We start from the raw sequence: 22768 nt of genomic DNA, 5'->3' as shown, positions 1-22768 counted from the left end.
TAAAATATCTACCAAATAATATATTATTAATACACAAAGCTACCAAATGACCCCTTAAAGATTGAAGAATCAGTGCTGTATATAATGTTGCTGTTGAGATGGTAGCGCCGTGCCGTGTTGCAGCGTCTCATTTATATATATTCTCTTTGCAAAATCTGTGCAATCTTTCTTGGATCTTATTCTTTTTTGCTCATTTCGAAGAATACGTTATTATGGCGATCGAGAAAACCATTCAGTGCGAGTATGATTCACAAAATCCTGCCGTATTTATTTCTCATTGAAACGAATTGAAGATCAATTTGTCTTGTTGCGCTAGTCAGCACATTAGCTAGGTCCTATTTCGATGACCTTTTTCTTTCTTCCATTAATACTACTTTCCTTCTACGTTCACATCCTAAATGGGAGAAAGCTTCGGAAAGTCTCGCAGTAATAATTCAGATACAAACTTTTGCACCAAAGCACGACAGCAAGAACATTTTAATTAGTGATTCACTAATGAAACTCAATTTTTTTGGAGCCAATGCAGGTTAAATTTGGATCATGAGAAATTTGTATATGGATGTATACATCGCCTCTAGCTCTTTTGTAATGAGGACATCGAAGTTCTGAAAACGGAATGAGTTTTTGGGGCAGAAAGAAATAGACCTAATGATGGAGTAAAGAGTTTGAAATTGCAGAACTTTTAATTTTAAGAACTCATTTGTTAATGTGCTGTATCGAACAAGTGTGCAGTCATATACTTCGGTCCATCATTTGCAGCTCGACATTTCAATGAGCATTCACTTGGACAACAGTGCGACATTCTCCAACAGGATTGGTTTAAGTTTGCATTTCCACAGTCGTAGTTCACACAGAGATACTTTTTTTTTTGGCAAGCTTAACTCTTTCATTTGACCACATTTCCTTTGTAATTGCATAAATTCTCAGCCAAATAATTCTTCTGATTCTCGGTTAATTACCAGTTTCTTCACTCATAACTGATAAGCAGGGACCATATAGATGTTGACACATGTCTCATCCAGCTACATTTGATGGTGACTACCATCTAATGTTCGAAAAATCTGAAGTCAAATAATCTTTCATAGATGAACATGATCACTGAGCATCTGATCTAAAAGCTTTCATATCATAATAAGGGTACATAATTAATAAGTGCAAAGTAAGCATAAAAATAAATTCTCAAACTTGTTCAACGAATATCCTAATTAATTTAAATTGAAGGATAGTAATTGTTGTGACACCTCCTGCTACTACATTGCATTCCTCTCTTAACATAATACATGACCCATAATCCTGAGTACACAGTAATCATAACCAGTGTTTATGGCCGAACCAGAGTGCCTTTCCTCTCGGGCAATAAAACAAGTTTACAAACAGTAACATAAATAACTATCATGGTTCATGTGTATAGGCAGTTGAATGGATTATCTGTTAAGAAAATGAATCTTGGACGATTGTAAGATCATACAAGGGAAAACAGATTATGCTATCAACCTATATAAGACACTTTAGTCTTAAGTTCTCTTTTAAGCCTAACTAGAAGATATTCACGGTTCTGATGGTTATTCGAAATTGATTCTTGTTTAGGGGTAGCATACTTTTAGCCAGAATTTATTTATCTCAGTACAAAATAATTTGGTTGGGCAAGATTTTCGTGCACCATGAGAACAGAAAATATTCTCTTAGTTGAAGCCTCACACATCAATATCATAGCCAACCATCTAAAATCTAACTCTGAGGTGTATAAAGCATCACATGCGTGGCCTCACACTTTTCACTAGTATACTGTACTCGATTAGTTCTATAGTCAAAAGAAAAAACAAATATACTGAAGATTCCTCAGAAACAAATTACTTAATTGCTATCGGTTAAAACAAATCCATCACTCTATTGCGATCAATATCTGTTCGACCATCGTCACTCTATATTTCTGTGATGGTTAGAACATGCTCATTTTTGCGATACCATTACGAGGATATTATTTTGTGAAGTTACTCGGTTAGCATATTATAAGATCTATATTATGTATTTTACATGCCTTTTACTAACTACTATGAAACCAAATATGAAAGACAATTAATTCTGCTTGAATGAGCCTTGATAAACACCATTTCTTCTTGTCTTATCTCGAAAGTATGATCCAAAGACAAAAAAGAAAAAACTAAAACGGAAAAATAACAAATTTATGAGAACACAACGAAAAACGTTGCTCTAAAATAAGAGGAACGCAGAAACAGGTAAAGAAAAGAAAACACTCAGCTATTGGTGAGAGCTTTGTCTTGTTTCAAACGATAGGTCTCCTTCAGATGGCATATTCATGGATATGGTAAATGTGGTCCAATATTTTCCTTCTTCCTTGGATATGTTTGAATCTATAATATGGCATATCAGATATAATAATAACCCCTCTTACCCAACATTTATTTCCTATATATCTTCGTCTCTATCCCTCTTCTTTCTATATATATAGGGACAACTCTTTCTCAACCCTTGTCACTAGTCAAATAAAAAGAAATAAATACTTATAGTATAAGAGCAAAGCAGAACACAGAAGTTCTCCATTTAGATGGAGAATAATATTGCTTGTTCCATTATTTACTTCCTTCTCTTTCTTCTCACAGCTCTACTAATTTATATTTCAAAGAAACAAATATGGAAAAACATACAAAAAGCAAAGCTGCCTCCTGGTTCGATGGGCTGTCCGTATATAGGGGAAACTCTCCAACTCTACTCTCAAGACCCAAATGTCTTCTTTGCTAACAAACAAAAAAGGTTTAATTTTTCCTCAGAGAAAATATATTCAGTTTAATTATTTAAAAAAACTTACTTATAAACCATTTACTCATTCTTTATCAAATGTTTGTTTGCAGGTATGGTAATATATTCAAAACGCACATTCTTGGGTACCCTTGTGTTATGCTTGCTAGTCCTGAAGCTGCCAGATTCGTGCTTGTAACTAATGCTCACTTGTTCAAACCAACTTACCCCAAGAGCAAAGAGAAGTTGATTGGCCATTCTGCTTTGTTCTTTCACCAAGGAAACTACCATTCTCAACTAAGGAAACTAATTCAGAGCTCGTTATCTCCTGAAGCTATTCGTAAACTAGTTCGCGATATTGAGGTCTTGGCCATTTCTTCCTTGGAATCATGGTCGCAAAATAACCAAGTCATCAATACATTCCGTCTGTTGAAGAAGGTCCTTTACTGATAACTTGTGCTACTTCTTGAATTGTGTGACCATATAATCTAAAAGTTTAAGGTTTCAGATATATATAGCAAACACACTTTCTGTTTATTTAAGTATTACCTTCAAGACTACTTTGATCGCCTAGAATTTTCCACCACAATATAATGATCAATAAATCATTCTCACACGTGAATCTCATGGAAATATATACTACAGTTCTCCTTTGAAGTTGGCATTCTTGCTATATTTGGTCAGCTGGATGCTAAGTATAAAGAGGAGCTTAACAAGAACTATTCAATAGTAGAGAAGGGCTATAATTCTTTCCCTACGAACTTGCGGGGGACTGCTTATTACAAAGCTATGGTGGTAAGTACAGCTTCCCTTTTTCATTCCAAATGATCTTAGTAAAGCCCCCCCCCCCCCAAAACCCACACCCCCCTCCCCCTCTCCCGGGGGAGAGGGCCGATAGTTTTATGCTGAACTGTATATTCTATTATTGTCAAAGGCGAGGAGGAAGCTTAATCAGATACTTAGCGAAATAATCAGTGAAAGGAAGGAGAAAAAAACAGTAGAGAAAGATCTGTTGGGTCATTTATTGAATTTCAAAGACAAGAAAGGGCAGACTTTAACTGAAGATCAAATTGCCGATAATGTCATCGGAGTACTCTTTGCTGCCCAGGACACAACAGCTAGTGCTTTGACATGGATTCTCAAGTACCTCTACGACGACCAGAAACTTTTAGAAGCCGTTAAGGTATTGGCTGTATATTCCTTTTGGTTCCTAGCTTGTTTGTTTCTTTCCATTGAGTTAAAGAGTTAAACACAGTGAAAGAATTTATACACTATTAAATCACACCAAAAACTAACCAAGTAACCATTTAAAATAAGTGAAACTAGTTAATCGGCTAGAAATAGTGTAAAAATTAAGTGGAACTAGTTATCCCTGCTACTACATGCTAAAATGCACTGATAGTTGGGGGAAAAAATTACATTATCAATGTATATATGGTAAATCCCTTTCTATTTCCCATCTCCATTCGTACTTCTCACATGTTTCATTGCAAGCCCAGCAAGTGATCTTGAATCCCAAGTTTAAAATAAACCTTTTCCCTTTCAAGTGCAGGCAGAACAAAGAGCAATTTACGAATCAAATGAAGAAGGAAAGAAGCCGTTGGCATGGGCTCAAACAAGAAATATGTCACTAACTTACAGGGTAATCTTTTCTTCTTATAATTAGTTGTAATTATATAAAAGAAAACCCCTCTCATCAGCTAGAAAAACTTCTATTGCAGGTCATTTTAGAGAGCTTAAGGATGTCCAGCATTATATCTTTCACCTTTAGAGAAGCTGTGGTTGATGTAGAATACAACGGTAAGGCGGTAGTTTTCAATCATATGTTTTATATATATATGTACACACACACAAGACACACATTAATAAACTCAGAGCTCCCTTAGGAATGCTCTATTATCTATTCCACATGGACTCGACTACCACATATCAAACAGAGGCGTATCCAGTGTAGAAGGTTCAACTGAACTCATAGCTTTTGCTCATACCCTGTATTTTTATCCTAAATATGTACAAATAATAAATTTTGAATTCATTAAATTAGATGAGATGTGGTAGAATTGCAAATCTGAACCCATAAAATTTAAATCATGGATTCGCCCTTAGTATCACAGGTCAGTGTGAGTATTTAGTATAGATACCTTAATAGTTTCTTTACTACTCCCGTCGGTCATTTTATATGATTATTTGACTGGACACGAAGTTCAAAATTTTGTTGACATATAAGCTAAATATATGTAACATACCAAAAGTACTGTTAGTATTTATCTAGTGGTTTTGCAAATGTAATGCCATTCCTATAAATGTATTTTGTTAGGAATATCCGGGAATGTTAAAGTAAATAATTTTCAAATAGAGAACAATGACAATTTTCTTTATAGCGAACTAAAAAGGAAAGAATGTTATTCCGCACAAAATCACATGTCACACTCATTGGACACAAGTACATCAAGACAAATTGAGAAATGTTTAAATCATAGTTGATTATACCTTTAATTCATCCGTAAGACACATTACTTCGTTCAACATGAGTAGTAAAAATATTTTTGATGCAGGTTACCTGATTCCAAAAGGTTGGAAAGTCATGCCATTATTCAGAAACATTCATCACAATCCAGAATTTTTTGCCGACCCACGGAATTTTGATGCTTCCAGATTTGAGGTATGTGGTGATCGAGTACTAGCAAAGTGCTTTTCAATTCTCCACCGGTCTAGAACATTAAAATATGAAAAAATTGGTTTACCCCAACTTTTTTTTTTATGTGCTGACGGATGGATGCAGGTTGCTCCCAAACCCAATACCTATATGCCATTTGGCAATGGTGCCCATGCTTGTCCCGGAAATGAACTTGCCAAACTGGAGATGCTGATTCTCATTCATCATTTGGTTACCAAATTTAGGTACGATAATGACATCATATTTTCTTCTAGATTCATAACTCTATTATTTTGAGACCACGATTTTTAAATTTTTAGCAAAACCCATAGTATAATATAATAGTAATAGTTAACTACAACAACAATAATAAAAAGAAAATGTATATCCAAAAGTTTAAGACAGCAGGTGGGGAATACCATAGCATCACTACTTGTCTATAATAATGGTACAGACTTTAGTACTAAATTTTTTTTTTTTTTTTTAAAAGGTCATTTATACAATTAAAAGTTATTTATTCAATCAGGGGTGATGTGGAGTGTAGCAGAAATACATCCACCCGGCTACCAACCACATAATTCTTTTTTTTTTTGTTTTTTTTTTTTTTTGAGTTGAAACCAACCACATAATTCTCACAAAAATCTAGTTAAAAAAGAATGAGTTTAAAGAAATTTCAGCTCCCATTATATTTATGTGATGCCACGAGATTCTTTAAAATTTCTATTTCACCCGCAAGACCTCCGACATAATTCTTTTTTTCCTCCACATGTAGCTATGAGAACAGCATTAAATATCTAGGTATTCTAATTTTATTTGAGATTTCTCATGAGTTCAATTATTGCAGGTGGGAAGTCGTAGCTTCCAGAGAAGCGGTACAATATAGCCCATTCCCCATACCTGAGCATGGACTTCCATCTAGGTTCTGGAAGGAAACAAGAAGCCAAACAGATCCCTGGAAAACAGATGCCTCCTGATAAAACTAATACTAGCAACAACAACAAAAAGCAGAAAGCAGAAGATACTTCTGAACTTAGTTTCCAGTTTCTAGTGATACTCATCCCTGTAATTTTTTTCTTTCCTGGGATCTATTTTGTTGTCTTTCACGAAATTGTATTATATAATTACGGAGTAGTAGGATCTATTTTATTCTCTTCCAAGAAATTGTATTATATAATTACGGAGTAGTATGTAAAGTCAATCACATTTGCTAACAAAGAAAACCATATCTTTTCTTCTTCCGGCTCAATTGTAACATAATGTACTCCAGGATTATTCCTAGCTCTGTATAATAACAATTATTATATTATCAGTCCCAAACAAGTTGAGGTTGGTTATATGAATCCTTACTAACCATGTTTCTCCATTTAAATTCATCCCAAGCCAACATTAGGCAAAACAAAATAAAAGTAAGAAGTTCTTTATATCTTATACTAGCATAATATTTGATAGAGCTAAAAGACTCCTAGAAAGCATATGATCTAAAATAAACATACTAACACGACTATGTTAGTATCGCCTATACACATCTTTTTCTTACACGGTGCTATCTTTTGCTAAGTCGGCATGGATTCCTAGCTCTATATATTCCAATTTGGTGAAAGATATGATTCATATAAGTTGGAAAAGTACCACCATAGTGGAAGGTTACCAGTCAAGAAATGATGCTGAATGGAACGTTTCTGTGTGCATGGCATTAATTGGAGCACGTGTATTTTGCTTCACGTGGAAGTCCACATCACTGGCCTCAGAAGATCCAAGTGTCCCAGCTACTTGAGTGCTTGCAGAAAAGGAAATGTCTTGATCTAATGGGAAATACCCAAGAGTGGAAATTAGCACTTATGGCATAGGATGAAGGGTCCCATTAGACATGTCACTACAAAAATAGCCATCATTTGTATAGTGATCCTGAAGCTATAATGGTCCGGTCGGCTACACTCCTGGGATCTTTGTAGACTTAATGGAAACACTTACTATGAGGAAGTAACAAATGGAGGTCTCATAGACATTTAGAGCAAAGAACTACGTTGCTTTCTAGCCCACTCACTCTTAGTCTGGAATGTTCCAACAGGAATGCACCTCAACGATAGATCTGGATGGTTCTGACCTGTATATACATACCAAAATCAACTAATAAAAACAAAAGGTAACACCAATTAGAACCACAACAGCCCTAAATGATCAGTTAAAGAAATAGAATGCAAAGGCATCACAAACATTACGTGAATAAAAAATGTCCAACATATGCAATATATCACATGTGATAGCAACATGAAAGCTACAAAGAATTTTGAGTAAATCAGGATGTGCGATTTTCTCATTTCAGTGGATTTTTTTATGAATCTAGCGACAGCAGATTGCATATCTGAAGTAAATGAAGTTCTTCACATGGGAATAAACTTCACCTTGGAAAGACTGAACTTCGAAGGCACAGCTTCAATCAGCTTGATTTATCAACCTTAGTAACCTCAAGGGTAGGGGAAAATGGCTCATCAAGTTACCCTCAAGAAAAATATGTACTATAATATTAGTCGTAGCAGAGATAAAACTCAGAAAGTGGACCAAGATTGTGCCCTTCCCAGTGGACGAGGTCGGCTTGCAGGTGGGTGGGTGGGGGCTTGTGTGGAGGTATCAAAATTGCAACCATCAGGTTGGACGTTATTTCTTAATCTCTCTGCTTTCTGAAACCAGGGTGAAGGCACATATGTCGACAGAGCGACCTTTGCAACTTCAACTGGTGCTCTGCCGCTCTTTACTAAATTAGAAAGATGGTCTTAATTATGTGAGGGCAAAACGACTAATAAGAGATCACTAGCTTTCTGATCGAAGAAACATAAGGGGCAAGGTTGATGAGTCATTGGGTTGGTGCGGCAACATATAAGAAATGAGAACCCACCTAATTCCCATAAAAATCGCCAACATAAACAAAAATAAAAGCTTAATCCCGTAAACAAAGTGAATCACTTATACTTTTGGATATCAGATATATGACAAATGGTTTTTTGGTCCCTCACATCTAGTGATTAGGACATTGTTTTCCCAAGTCGAATATATTTTACATTTTTGCGAAGGTGAGATAAGAATTAATGGCAACAGTTTCCATCAAAATTATTTAAAGGAGGAGACTACGTTTTCCTGGATTGGAAGGTTTGAGTTTTACAGATTCATCTAACAGATCATGCAGTTGAGTTCATACATCTTCTTAAATACCATTTACTTACTATAGATCAGGCTTCTATCAAGAAACATTAGGATTAAAAGTTTTATTTGGAGGGGCATCTTAGTATGTGATTCAAAAAAACACTATTTAGTTTACAGCTCTGTGATACAACTGTTATCAGCCTACCCAAAACAACAGTTTTAAAATTTCAATGGACTAAATGCATCCTTGTATCTCCAATATTTTGTTTTGCATTACCATCAGAATATTTTTTGCAAAACCAATAGTTATCCACAAGAGACTTCATGAAAAACTCACTCGTAACTCCATCAATCGGTGACAAACTGCTACTGCTGACAAACTGCTACTGCAATTACACAGTTTGCAGCATAAAGTTTAGGAACTTCCTAGCAACAAGTAAAGCACATATGTCTTGCAAGAAAAGGATCAAACAGGACAAGTCATAGTTTTTCATATCGACTAGGCAGTCATTTCATGAGGATGATGCTCACTATCTCTAACAAACGACTAGGACAAGAAAATCACCTACAAACTGCTCAAAAATTCAAAAACAGAAAGCAAACCACAATTTGTATAATCTCATCATGGGTACATGCTTGCTACAGCGATTGCAAGCTCTATGCTTCAAAGATTCCACTAGAAGATTGACGCTTCAAGCACCAAAGGTAAAAATCGAGAAACTAAGGAACTGACCAAGCATGAGCTTTCACTAGCTTGACTCACCAAAAACGTTAAACATTTGCAACCATTGATCATTGGTTCTGAATGTTCATTCAGGGAAGTAACCAATACAGGATCCTCGTAACAATTTGTTGTACATGTTAGGATTAATGGCCTAGTGCTTTGGATGCTGCATATGTTGACCATGTACAGAGATTGAATTTTGCAGTGTAGTAAATATGGCCGGCTTATTGAGCAATCTGAGTTAAGCACACAGAATGTGAAAGACACTTGTTCAAGTTGTTCTCCCAAAAGCTATAGACACTTGATTATTGAGATCCTATGCGAAGGAAATATAACCAGTCCATTGCACTACTACTGATTCCGAGAAGTAGAAAGTGAATAAAATTCAAGTTAAGGTTCTCCCACAGTACTACGGAATTCATATGGAACCAGAAAGTCAAGGGCATCAAACAAAAGGCTCCTCCTAAAAGATACAGATAAATAGAAGGCAGAAAGTTGCTGAATTTACTAGTATAAATCTCCCATTAGTATCTGTGCGACTACTGAAAAATTAGCTAGCCGTTCTAATCCAACTTAACATATCTATTTTAGCATCAAACACATTCAATGCAGAAGCACACAAAAGGTAGGTTCCAAGCTAAAGGCTCAATTATCATCTTAGATGTCCTAAATTAACCCCTCCTCCAATCCCTATCTCAAAAAAAGAGATTGTCACTTCCCAAGGAGCTAAGAAACACTTGGATGATATCCACATCAAACACGTATTATTCACTTGAACAGGCTTAATAAAATAAGCACAACTCTGTTAATTCATCATACCTCACTTATCATTTCCTGGAGCTCTAAGTTAACAAGACTCTGTGGCTTGCAAGAACGCACGGGTTCAACAATTGGTTCAGGGGTACAGGTTGTAGTATATAATACGTGAAAACAGGGGTATGGCCAGACATCAGAGGGACCTTCGTCAATTGAGACGACTCTAGGAGATTCCCCTCAACAATATTTTGGACCTCCATGGCAAAGGCATCACTTAATAAAGGATGGTACATGATAAACAAAATAAGGTAACAATTTACACAATCTCACAAATCACTCATCATTCCCATAAAAGTTCTTCTAAGGGATATATCATCATACTTCATATTCTTATCAAGTAGCATATAGCACCTGTACTTACCCAAGCAGGATATGACTTTAACAATGAAGGTTATTACTTCATCATTTCCTTTATTTTTCTTCTATACTTCCTTTCCATTTATATTATAATTTTCATAAGTTCCTTGACTGGTTACTCCTCATTTGTCTAACCTACTTCGGATACTCCAAAAATGTATAATTTTTGGAGGATCAGACCCACAACCAGACGACATTTTTGAAGAATTCGAGCAATATAATCATAGTTTCACGGGTTACTAACACAACTACATAAATTACTAAACAATTAAGCCTCGTCATCAATCAATCTGTCCATGAACCAAAAGCCCAACATAAATATCACCATGCATGTGGGAAGAAAATACATAGACGTCCTTATTGCTCGATTTCAAGCTAAAATTCAATGAAACGTGAAACAAACTAAAACATATATTTCAAATTTTCATGAAACGTTATGTATTGTTGAGATTATACAGAAAATTCGACATTGATGAAGATCGAAATGTGTGAAAGAATACAAGTCAGGGAAAACCTGTCAACGATGAAGCAAATCCTATCGATCGATCATCCAGACTCCAAATTTAAGCAGGTTATCAACATTCATCCAAGCATATATAATATATCCTTCACTGGAAGTGCAAGATCAAAGAAAAGGCTTCAGTGCAAGATCAAAGAAAAGGCGAGTATAGGTCGATCTCATTGTTGACCTAATTCCTAGAGAAGCGTACGAGTGACGGGCAACTTTTAGAGGGAATGCAAACTGAAAGCAAATATATTGTAGCTTTTTCCGAAGGGATTATAAGTCGCATAAAATTTATGCGATGTACAATTCTGTTTGCTTTTCTACTTTTCCTTTTTTCGTAATTTTCCTGTCTATGATTGCTTCTTGAGTTCTTGGTTCAAGAGGTTCTTTGATTGGTTGAACTAGCAAAATAAATCTAACATGAAATTTGGCAAAAAAATCATACCATCTTTGATTGGATAAAAAAATAACTTTTTGTATAACTATTAATGCATTAGTTGGTTAATTTGCGGCATCTTTGGTTAATGTATTACTTATGTAGTTATGTATGAATCCATGTATGCTTTTACCGGCCGACATATACGTAAATAAGAATTAATATATGCGCGCACGCGCACATATGTATTACGTGGAATCGTGGATTAAAATACTTAAAAATAAAAATATCTTAAAGTGAAAATTCTCACATAACACTTATGATATGTTACATTAATCACCGCATAACAATTCGTGTATTATTATCTACTGCATGATAATACTTATATTGTTATTTACTACTCTTACAAGAATAATAATCTTTGTATTATAATTGCCACGTGATTAGTTCAAGAACCAAACAACTCCTAAAAGTATGTGCTCTCTCCCAATATTTTTATATACTATATACTATTATTACTTTGTGATGTATTTTCTTTTTCTTATGTTAGATGCCTTTCTATGTAAACATTATTGCTTTATATTTATTTATTTATTGTAAAATTTTAAGGGAACCCGAAGCTGCTATCCTTCGGGTGCGCACTGGATAACCTGATCACTGTGCAATAGCTCACAAACCACATGAAAGATATAAACCGCACTAGCCATGCCCGGAGCAACGAGCTCTGACTAAGGAGACTGCTAGTGAGGGGAATTACAAGTCTCTCATGTGAGAAATCACTCACTCAACTAACTCAACCAATCCTTGCGTGTGAAATAAAGTAGCACGTATCATACAATAATTGCTTTTGCCATTTGACGTATTTACCAAATCATGATTGAAACAAATGTTAGATAAATCTCAATCTCAATCTCAATTCAATAATAAATATTTACAACTAAAAGAACTGAATTCTCTTGATCCGATCTGCTAACACCAATTTGGTATTATGTATTCCTGCTCTAACACCTAATACCATGTCGAAAAAAAAAAATTAAATTTTTGGGGGTTTTCAGAAGAGCATATATTGCACTTAAGACTTGTAACAACATGCAATTTTTCAGTGAAGCTTCAAAGCAAATGTTTGTCACCTACCAAGTAACCAATAGGGGCGGAGGCTACGCTCGACGAACCCAATAGCTCTGATTCAAACTCTATATTTATCTTGAAAAATTCATTAATTAGTTATAAATCAATAATATAGAACTCAATAACTTAAAAGGCCTAGAAAACCGTACCCATAAACTTGAAATTCTAGTGCCGCCTCTGGTGACCAATACACGAGGTTGGCAGAAGTCCATAGTATTTAGTCGCTATTCCTTTTTTGGGGGGGAAATTTCATATTAAAACAATTGGGTTGTCTCCTTTTCAACTTTATAGCACATATTTCAATTTACAATTGAGTAGCCCAAAAATAAGAGGCCCATATCCGAAAAAAGGGCGTTATTTCCGTTTTTTGGGAGTCAGAAGCGGGATTTTGTATCTTTCAGCGGGATTTTCTCTCATTCTTTCCATTTTTCTTCCCCAAATCTACAAAAACGAGTTCTTGCGATCAATGCAGCTCCAAAAACCCTAGAAATTCTTCTTCATCTCGAATTAACAGCAAATCAAACACGAAAAGTGAATTTTTTTTTGCTACAAATCAGCGCAATTTTCATTTTTTCTGCAATTTTGATTTCAACTTTTTGGTCGATGGAGCTTTTTCCAGTTTACGTTCTTCATAGTGGTGAATGGAAAGAAAACAAGTTTATCAATTTCATCAGCGATTGTGTAATAATCGAGTCGACATTCAGCTACAACAATTTAGTTGCAGCTATTTCGGAACAGATTAGGATCGATAGTGAGTAAACACAATAGAGATTAACTTTCTCCCAAATGATGGTTTGCCACCGATCCTTATTTACAACGATACAGGTGTTAAGGTGTATATCGAATTAAAGAAGAAAAACTTGAATTTCACTGAATACCCCTTGTTTGTAACAGTGAAAGAAATTTATGATAATCGTTTGGTTGCTACAAGTTCCAGTTATTTGGTTGCTACAAGTTCCAATTCTATAGATGTATCCACAATTGATAGAACTGAGATTATGCCTAATATCAAATTGATTGAAAACACGAAACTTAGTGAAAATACGGGTATAATAGATAATATGTTGAATGAAGTTGTTGAGGAGGATCAAGTTTATAAAGATAAAGAGACAGTTATGAATGTGATGAAGAACTTGGTTGTACGCGAGAGGTTCCAATTCAAGGTGAAGAGATCAAGCGCAACAAAGTATGTCAATAATTGTATATTCTGTTATATATATGTATAAATATGTATAAAGTAGTATATATTTGTATATAGGTATTAAAATTAGTATATATCTAGTTATGTTTTTGTACACAAGTGTATTTAGAAGTTGAATGATCTTTAATCCTAGGTATCACCTTATGTGTATGGATGACAATTGTGCTTGGAGTTTCAAATCTTCTGCCGTTTTCAAGGCAAACATATTTAAAGTGAGAAGCTACAATAATAATCACACATGCGGCTATGGTGAAAGATACTTAACACAACGTCAAGCTACTTTGGGTGTAATTGCTAGTATAGTCAAGGACAAGTATGTTAATCCAAGAAAAGTTTACACCGGAAATGATATAATAGAGGACATACAAAAGCAACACGGGATTGAAGTGAGCTACATGAAAGCACGGAGAGCTAAAGAGATAGCAATGACAATGATAAGAGGGAGTCCGAGTGATTCATATAAGGAGTTGCCGAAGTATTTTTATATGTTGGAGCATACAAATCCAGGAACGGTTACAAAGTTGCACAAATCAGAAGATGGATGCTTTCTTTATACATATGTTTCACTATATGCATTTATCAAGGGTTGGGAGCATTGCAGACCGATAATGGTTGTTGACGGAAGTTTCCTTAAAGCAGCATATAAGGGTACCATATTGACTGCTTGCATACAGGATGGAGCTGGTGAGTTGACTGCATCTACCTTGTTTCTGCAGATTGTATAATGTTGTAGTTTCATGTATAAAAGTGTATATGATTTCACAACTGTTGTTTTTATAAAATTTGCAGTTTGTATAAAGTTGTATAACTGTGTATAAGATTTGTATAATTGTCTGAATCCTACTATCTATTTTGTATAAACAGGAAAAATCCTTCCACTTGCATATGCAATTGTAGATTCGGAGAATAACAAATCTTGGGAGTGGTTCTTTGTCTAGATAAAGTGTGATAACCCTATGTGTTCTGAGGCCTTAAAAAACCTCATTTAGAGTCACCTCGATTTGCGTGCGCAGTCCGGGCGCGTAGCCGGAAAGCTTAAATATGAAATTCTGTGAAAATGATAAAATTTGGTTATAAAATGAGTTAATTTGGCTTCGATCAACGTTTTGGGTAAACAGACCCGGACCCGTAATTTGACGGTCCCGAAAGGTCCGTAGAAAATTATGGGACTTGGGCGTATGCCCGAAATCGAATTTCGAGGTCTCAAGCGCGAGAAATGAATTTTTAAAGAAAATTATTTTCTGAAATTGTTCAAGAAAATTTGAAATGAAATTTGATTAGAACATAATGATATCGGGCACGTATTTTGGTTTCGGTGCCAGGTACAGGTCTTATATATGATTTAAGACGTTTCTGTGGAATTTGGTGAAAATGGATTTCATTTGACGTGATTGAGACTTAAATTGCAAAAATTGATGTTTAAAGAAGTTTTGAGAAAATTTCATTGATCTTTAGATTTAATTTGATGTTCATAATGTTATTTTGATGATTTGATTACACGAATAAATCCATATGATATTTTTGAGTTAGTGTGCATACTTGGTTTGATGTTCCGAGGGCTCGGGTGAGTTTCGGGTAGGTTTCGGGATGTCTTAGGCTTAAAAACATAGGTGTTGCAGGTTCAGAGAGGTGGAAGGCCTCTGAACCGACCAGTGCGGTCCGCACCAAAAGGAATGCTGTCGTAGAGGGGCTTGTGCAGTCGCACTGGATTTTGTGCGGACCGCGGTGAGGGCCTGTGCGGCCGTACTAGATTTGGTGCGGTCCGCGGTGAAGAACACTTCACTGGTTTGACTTCGGAAGCCTATATCTTTTGATCCATATGGAATTTTGAGATGATTTAAAAACAAAAGTTGTAGCCCTTCGTGTCTAGTTTCCAGAAAGGTAAATAAATCACAATTTGGACATCTGTAGAGAAAGTTAAATACTAAGACCTATCACTGCAGAACACAAGAAGGCCTGTGCGACCGCGATTGATTTTGAGTGGTCCGCACAGGGCATCTGAGGGCAGTATATTTAGACGGGATTTTCAGCTATTTTTCATTTTTTAAGGTCCAAAAACATAAGAGGCGATTTTTCAAACAACCTTTCTTCTCCAAATCAATTGTAAGTCGTTTTTAACTAGTTTTCTTCAATCATTAACATCTTTTAACATGATTTCAACTTCAAATCAATTATTTTCATGAGGGAAATTGGGTGTTTTGGGTAGAACCTAGGTTTTCCAAAATTTGGGGATTTGGACATTGATTTGAGGTCTGATTTCAAAACAAATTATATATTTGATTTCGTGGGGGAATGGGTGATCGGGTTTTGGTTCGAACCTCGGGTTTTGACCATGTGGGCCCAAGGGCGATTTTGACTTTTGGGTAAAACTTTGAAAAATCCATTTTCATGCATTCAAATTGATTCATTTAGCATTTATTAATATAATTAAGTAACGTGTAGCTAGATATGAGCGAGTTGGTGGTGGAATCAAGAGGTAAAGCGGTAGTTGAGACTTGAATTGCATTCGTGACATCGAGGTAATTGTCCGGTCTAACCTTAGCTTGAGGGATTAAGAGTTGAGTCCTATTTTCTATTTGCTTCTTGTTGAGTACGACGTATAGGCATGGTGACGAGTATCTATACGTTGGTGTCAAGCATGACTGTGAGTGTTAAATTGATACTTGTTGTATTCTTGAATGTTACTATGGTTGAAATAGTGAGTAAATCCTTGATATTTAGCAAAGACTTAGTTTGTTTATCGTGGAATCTACTTATGATTGAGAAATGGTGGTAATTGAGACGAGTAGGAGTTGAGTTAAGATTGGTTATAGCTGATTCCCCCTTTCCGGGACGTATATACTTGTACTGCTGAGTTCCCTTGCCGGGATAGTGTAGTCTATTGTTGATCCCTCACCGGGACGGTTAATTACGATTATTGTTGACTGTATAGTTGGAACGGGTTGCGCGCCGCAATAGATATTATATCGGATCGGGTTGTACGCTACAACAGATATTATATTGGATCGGGTTGCACGCCGCAACACTATTAAATGATAAAAGATCGGGTTGCATGCCGCAACAGTATTGTTATTGTATTGTTGTAGATATTGAGTTGTCCTTTCATATTTTATTAAGTTTCTGTTGGTCTTGATATGTTTCCTCGAAGCATGTACCCCCTCCCATTTTAAACTGCTTATTCCTGTTTATTTTCTGCCATATATTATATAACTACACAGGTTTATCTGGAGTCTGGTCCTAGCCTCGTCACTACCTCACCGGGGTTAGGCCAGGCACTTACCAGCACATGGGGTCGGTTGTGCTGATACTACACTCTGCACTCTGTGCAAATATTGGAGCGGCACTTAATCAGCAGCTGTAGGGGAGCCAGCCTTCAGTCCACCGAGACACCGAGGTAGCCTTGCAGGCGTCCGCAAGCCCGGCATCTCCTCTATCTTTTATTATGTTCTGTTATTTCATGTATCCGAGACAAACAGTGTTATTTTTCCTTCAAACTATTGTATGTAGTACTCTTAGTAGTCCGTGGATATTGTGACATCAATTTCTGGGTAGAGGCATGTGTTGACTTTCGAAACATTTTGGTTTTATATTTATTTAAGACTTTGCTTAAATCTCATATTTCGCTGCCATTTAGATGTTTATCACTTGTTAATATAAGTTGTAAAAAGGATTAAAACAGAAGAGTTAAAGATTTCTAAGTTCGTGGCTTGTCTAGCTTCTACGAGTAGGCGCTATTACGACTCCCGAGGGTGGGAATTCCGGGTCGTGACAAGTTGGTATCAAAGCTTTAGGTTACATAGGTCTCATAATTCACGTACAAGCTTAGTAGAGTCTGAGGGATCGATACAGAGACGTCTGTATTTATCTCTCAGAGGCTACAGAGTTAGGAAAAACTTCACATTTGTTCTTTCATGTCGTGCGGTTCTGTTTCTCAATGCTAATTGAATTTCTACTCTGTTCTTTCGCAGATGGCGAGAACACGCGCTTCCTCATCTATCGCTCAGCAGCCCGAGCCCCCAACAGTAGCTCCCACGAGGGGCAGAGGGCGAGGCCGAGGTCGTGCCAGAGGCCAAGGTAGGGGTAGAGCTCAGTCCCGAGCAGCAGCCCCAGTAGCGGAGCCTTAGGTTGACTTTGATGATGAGGTTCCGTCCCCAGCAGCTCCGGTGGGCCTAGCTCAGGTCCCAGAGGGGGTTATTACTACCCCAGTCCTTCAGGATGCTCTTGCCGATTAGTGGAACTCATGGAGAGTGTCACCCGAGCGGGCTTGCTTCATGTAGCACCAACCATCTCTCAGGCTGGAGGAGGGCCCCAAACTCCTACTACTCGCACTCCGGAGCAGGTAGCACCTCAGATTCAGACTCCAGCGGTTCAGCCGGGTATGGTATCTCAGACCGGTGATGGAGCGGCTATGTCTGCCGATGCTTTGTGGAGGCTGGATCTGTTCACCAAGCTCTTCACTTCCACTTTCAGCGGTGCATCTACTGAGGATCCCTAGGATTATCTAGACAGATGCCACGAGGTTCTCAGGAACATGGGTATTGTTGAGACCAATGGGGTTGATTTTGCTACATTTCGCTTGTCTGGATCCGCCAAGACTTGGTGAAGGGATTATTGCTTAGCTAGACCAGCTGGATCGCCAGCCTTGACTTGGGAGCAGTTCACACAGCTATTTCTGGAGAAGTTTCTCCCCAGCAGGGTTCCATGATGTTTACCCAGTATGAGACCAGGTTCATCAACTTAGCTCGCCATGCTCTTGTCATACTTCCTACCGAGAGAGAGAGAGGGTGAGGAGGTTTATTGATGGTCTTATTCAGCCAATTCGCCTTTAGATGGCTAGGGAGGCTGGGAGTGAGATCACTTTTCAGGAGGCAGCCAATGTGGCACGTAGAGTGGATATGGTCCTATCGTAGGGAGGTGGTCATGGGTATAAGAGGCCCCGTCAATCAGGTAGATTCAGTGGTGCCTCGTCTGGAGGCAGAGATTCATATGGTAGAGGCCATCCTCCTAGGCCCTTTCAGTCAGCTCTTCAAGTCTTTCACGGCGCTTCAGGTAGTCGTGGTCCGCAGATGTAGTAATCCAATTAGTAGTCTTACAGTGCACCACCAGCTCCTATCAGTGCACCGCCGCTCCAGAGTTTTCGGGATGGTCATTCGGGTCGCCAGTGTTAGTCTCAATTTCCTCAGCCACAACACTCAGGTGAATATTTTGAGTGTGGTGAGTATGGTCATATCAGGAGAACTTGTCCGAGGTTGGTGGGTACTCAGTCGCAGCAACAGGGTTCCCGTGCTATGGTCCAGGCACCAGGTGTTTCACAGACCACCCAGCCAGCTAGAGATGGGGGTAGAGGTTCTGGAGGTGGAGGTAGAGGATTTAGAGGTGGAGCTAAGGCCGCTAGAGGTGGAGGCCAGCTAGCTGCAGGCCGTCCCAGAGATGGAGCCCAGCCCCGATGTTATGCTCTTCCAGCCAAGCCTGAGGCTGAGGCTTCAGATGCGGTTATCACAGGTACTATTTTGGTTTGTGATAGAGATACTTCAGTGTTATTTGATCCAGGGTCCACCTACTAGTATGTGTCATCTTATTTTGCACTATATCTGGTTATGCCTAGTAATTCATTGAGTGTTCCCATTTATGTGTCTACACCGGTAGGTGATTCTATTGTAGTTGATCGAGTCCATCATCCTTGTATTGTGGTGATTGGGGGTCCTGATACTCGTGTAGATTTGTTGCTTTTAGACATGGCCGATTTCGATGTTATATTGATGATGGACTGGTTATCACCTTACCACGCTATCTTGGACATTCATGCCAAGACTGTGACCTTAGCTTTACCGGGTATGCCTTGTTTAGAGTGGAGAGGGACTCCTAGTCATTTTACCCGTAGTGTTATCTCTTATGTGAAGGCTCGACACATGGTCGAGAAAGGGTGTTTGCCCTATTTGGCATATGTTCGTGATTCTAGTGCTGAGGTTCCATCTATTGATTATGTGCCCGTTGTTCATGAGTTTCCTCAGGTATTCCCTTCAGACTTGTCGGGTATGCCACCCGACAGGGATATTGATTTTTGCATTGATTTGGCTCCGGGCACTCAGCCCATTTCTATCCCGCCGTATCGTATGGCCCCGCCCGAGTTGAAAGAGTTGAAGGAACAGTTGCAAGACTTGCTTGAGAAGGGCTTTATTAGGCCTAATGTTTCACCTTGGGGTGCACCAGTGTTGTTTGTTAAGAAGAAGGATGGGTCGATGAGAATGTGTATTGATTACCTGCAATTGAACAAGGTTACAATCAATAATAAGTATCTATTGCCGAGGATTGATGATTTGTATGATCGGTTTCAGAATGCCAAGGTATTTTCAAAGATTGATTTGAGATCTGGCTACCATCATTTGAGGATTAGGGCATCCGATGTCCCTAAGACAGCATTCCGCACACGGTACGGGCATTATGAGTTCTTGGTTATGTCGTTCGGGTTGACAAATGCCCAGAAGCTTTTATGGATTTGATGAACCGGGTTTTCAGACATTATTTGGATTCGTTCGTAATAGTCTTCATTGATGATATTTTGATATATTCCCGTAGCCGGGAGGAGCACGAGCAGCATCTCAGAGTGGTTCTTCAGACTTTGAGGGATAGTCAGCTGTATGCTAAATTTTTGAAGTGTGAGTTCTGGTTGTGTTCAGTTGCATTCCTGGGTCATGTTGTGTCAGTAGAGGGTATTCAGGTTGATCCGAAGAAGATTGAGGCAGTCAAGAACTGGCCTAGACCAGCATCAGCTACAGAGATTCGGAGTTTCTTGGGATTGGCAGGCTACTATCGTCGGTTCGTAGAGGGGTTCTCATCTATCGCAGCCCCGATGACCAGGTTGACCTAGAAGGGTGCCCAGTTCAGATGGTCGGACGAGTGTGAGGCGAGCTTTCAGAAGCTCAAGACAGCTCTAACTACGGCACCGGTGTTGGTTTTGCCCACAGGTTCAGGGCCTTATACAGTTTATTGTGATACTTCTTGTATTGGGCTTGGTGCAGTGTTGATGCAGGATGGCAAGGTCATTGCCTATGCTTCGCAGCAGTTGAAGATTCATCAGAAGAACTATCTAGTTCATGATTTAGACTTGGCAGCCATAGTTCACGCATTGAAGATTTGGAGGCATTATCTATATGGCGTGGCATGTGAGGTGTTCACGGATCACAAGAGTTTTCAGTATTTGTTCAAGCAAAAGGAGTTGAATTTGAGGCAGAGGAGGTGGTTGGAGTTGTTGAAGAATTTTGATATCACTATCTTATATAACCCGGGAAAGGCCAATGTGGTGGCCGATGCCTTGAGTAGGAAGTCAGCCAGTATGGGCAGCCTTGCTTATATTCCGGTCGGTGAGAGGCCACTTGCTTTGGATGTTCAGGCCTTGGCCAATTGGTTCGTGAGGTTGGATATTTCTGAGCCTAGTCAGGTATTAGCTTGCACGGTCGCACGTTCTTCTTTATTGGAGTGCATCCGTGATCGGCAGTATGATGATCCCCATTTGGGCGTCCTTAGAGACACGGTGCAGCGCGGAGGTGCCAAGCAGGTTACCCTAGATGATGATGGAGTTTTGAGATTGCAGGGTCGAGTGTGTGTGCCAAATGTGGATGGGCTTCGGGAGTTGTTTTTAGAGGAGGCCCAAAGCTCCCGGTACTCTATTCATCCAGGCACCGCAAAGATGTATAAGGATTTGCGGCAGCATTATTGGTGGCGGAGAAAGAAGAAGGATACCGTAGCATATGTGGCTCGTTGTTTGAATTGTCAGTAGGTCAAGTACGAGCATCAGAGGCCTAGTGGGTTATTTCAGAGGATTGAGCTTCCCGAGTGGAAGTAGGAGCGGATCACTATGGACTTCGTTACTGAACTCCCGTAGACTCGGAAGAAGTTCGACGCAGTATGGGTCATTGTTGATAGGCTGACCAAGTCAGTGCATTTCATTCCTATGGCAGTCTCTTATTCATCCGAGAGGTTAGCTGAGATATATATCCGGGAGATTGTTCGTCTTCATGGTGTGCCTATGTCTATCATTTTGGACCGAGGTACGCAGTTTACCTCGCGTTTCTGGAGAGCAGTTCAGCGAGAGTTGGGTACGCATGTTGAGTTGAGAATAACATTTCATCCTCAGACGGACGGGCAGTCCGAGCGGACTATTCAGATTCTGGAGGATATGCTCCGAGCTTGTGTCATTGACTTTGGAGGCTCGTGGGATCAGTTTTTGCCTTTAGCAGAGTTTGCCTAAAACAACAGCTACCAGTAGAGTATCCAGATGGCTCCTTATGAGGCGTTATATGGTAGACGGTGTCGGTCTCCGGTTGGATGGTTTAAGCTGTGAGAGGCTCGGTTGTTGGGTACGGATCTGGTTCAGGAGGCCTTGGATAAGGTCAGGATTACTCAGGATAGGCTTCGTATAGCTTAGTCCAGGCAAAAGAGTTATGCAGACCACAAGGTTCGAGATGTGGCTTTTATGGTCGGTGAGCGGGTATTGCTCCGAGTGTCGCCTATGAAGGGCGTGATGAGATTTGGAAAGAAAGGCAAGCTTAGCCCTAGATTCATTGGCCCATTTGAGATTCTGGATTGAGTGGGAGAGGTGGCTTATAGACTTGCATTGCCGCCGAGCTTATTAGCCGTGCATCCAGTGTTTCATGTGTCCATGCTTCGGAAATATCACGGCGATCCATCCCACGTGTTAGATTTCAGCACTGTCCAGTTGGACAAGAACTTGTCTTACGAGGAGGAGCCAGTGGCTATTCTAGACCGGCAGGTTCGCCAGTTGAGGTCGAAGAGTTTTCCTTCCGTTCGTGTTCAGTGGAGAGGTCAGCCTCCTAAGGCATCAACCTGGGAGTCCGAGTCCAATATACGGAGCCGTTATCCCCATCTTTTCCCCGACTCAGGTACTTTCTTCCTCCCACTTGTTTAAAAACAAAATTCTATGTTTTGAGGCCTTAAAAAAACCTCATTTAGAGTCACCTCGATTTGCGCACGCAGTCCGGGCGCGTAGCTAGAAAGCTTAAATATGAAATTCTGTGAAAAATGATAAAATTTGGTTATAAAATGAGTTAATTTGGCTTCGGTCAATATTTTGGGTAAACGGACCCGGACTT

General features: G+C 38.8%; 1 protein-coding gene and 1 long non-coding RNA gene across 2 annotated transcripts; one reads left to right on the top strand and one right to left on the bottom strand.

Annotated features, from left to right (window-relative positions):
* The first annotated feature begins 1218 nt into the window (after positions 1 to 1218).
* Positions 1219 to 6651, top strand: LOC107776450 (abscisic acid 8'-hydroxylase 4). The gene is made up of 9 exons (XM_075218104.1): positions 1219 to 2772; positions 2871 to 3195; positions 3403 to 3552; positions 3692 to 3940; positions 4310 to 4399; positions 4479 to 4557; positions 5313 to 5419; positions 5540 to 5658; positions 6258 to 6651. Exons 1-9 carry the CDS (start codon positions 2567 to 2569, stop codon positions 6385 to 6387), a joined length of 1455 nt encoding a protein of 484 aa, XP_075074205.1. The 5' UTR covers positions 1219 to 2566; the 3' UTR covers positions 6388 to 6651.
* A 163-nt stretch (positions 6652 to 6814) lies between these two features.
* Positions 6815 to 11458, bottom strand: LOC107776447 (uncharacterized). Its single transcript, XR_001645979.2, has 2 exons — positions 10963 to 11458; positions 6815 to 7517 (listed from the first exon to the last, which is right to left on the bottom strand). It is a non-coding gene; the product is annotated as an uncharacterized LOC107776447 (long non-coding RNA).
* Between the last annotated feature and the right edge of the window lie 11310 nt (positions 11459 to 22768).

The sequence above is a fragment of the Nicotiana tabacum genome, chromosome 7 (assembly GCF_000715075.1).
Source record: "Nicotiana tabacum cultivar K326 chromosome 7, ASM71507v2, whole genome shotgun sequence".
Taxonomy (NCBI): domain Eukaryota; kingdom Viridiplantae; phylum Streptophyta; class Magnoliopsida; order Solanales; family Solanaceae; genus Nicotiana; species Nicotiana tabacum.
This window is presented reverse-complemented; position numbering and strand designations above follow the sequence as displayed.

Excerpts from the sequence above, each read along its gene's own strand:
- LOC107776450 (XM_075218104.1), top strand. The coding sequence starts at position 2,567 with ATGGAGAATAATATTGCTTGTTCCATTATTTACTTCCTTCTCTTTCTT. Across the intron at positions 3,941-4,309 it reads AACTTTTAGAAGCCGTTAAG|GCAGAACAAAGAGCAATTTA; the intron begins GTATTGGCTGTA and ends TTTCAAGTGCAG. Across the intron at positions 5,659-6,257 it reads CATTTGGTTACCAAATTTAG|GTGGGAAGTCGTAGCTTCCA; the intron begins GTACGATAATGA and ends CAATTATTGCAG.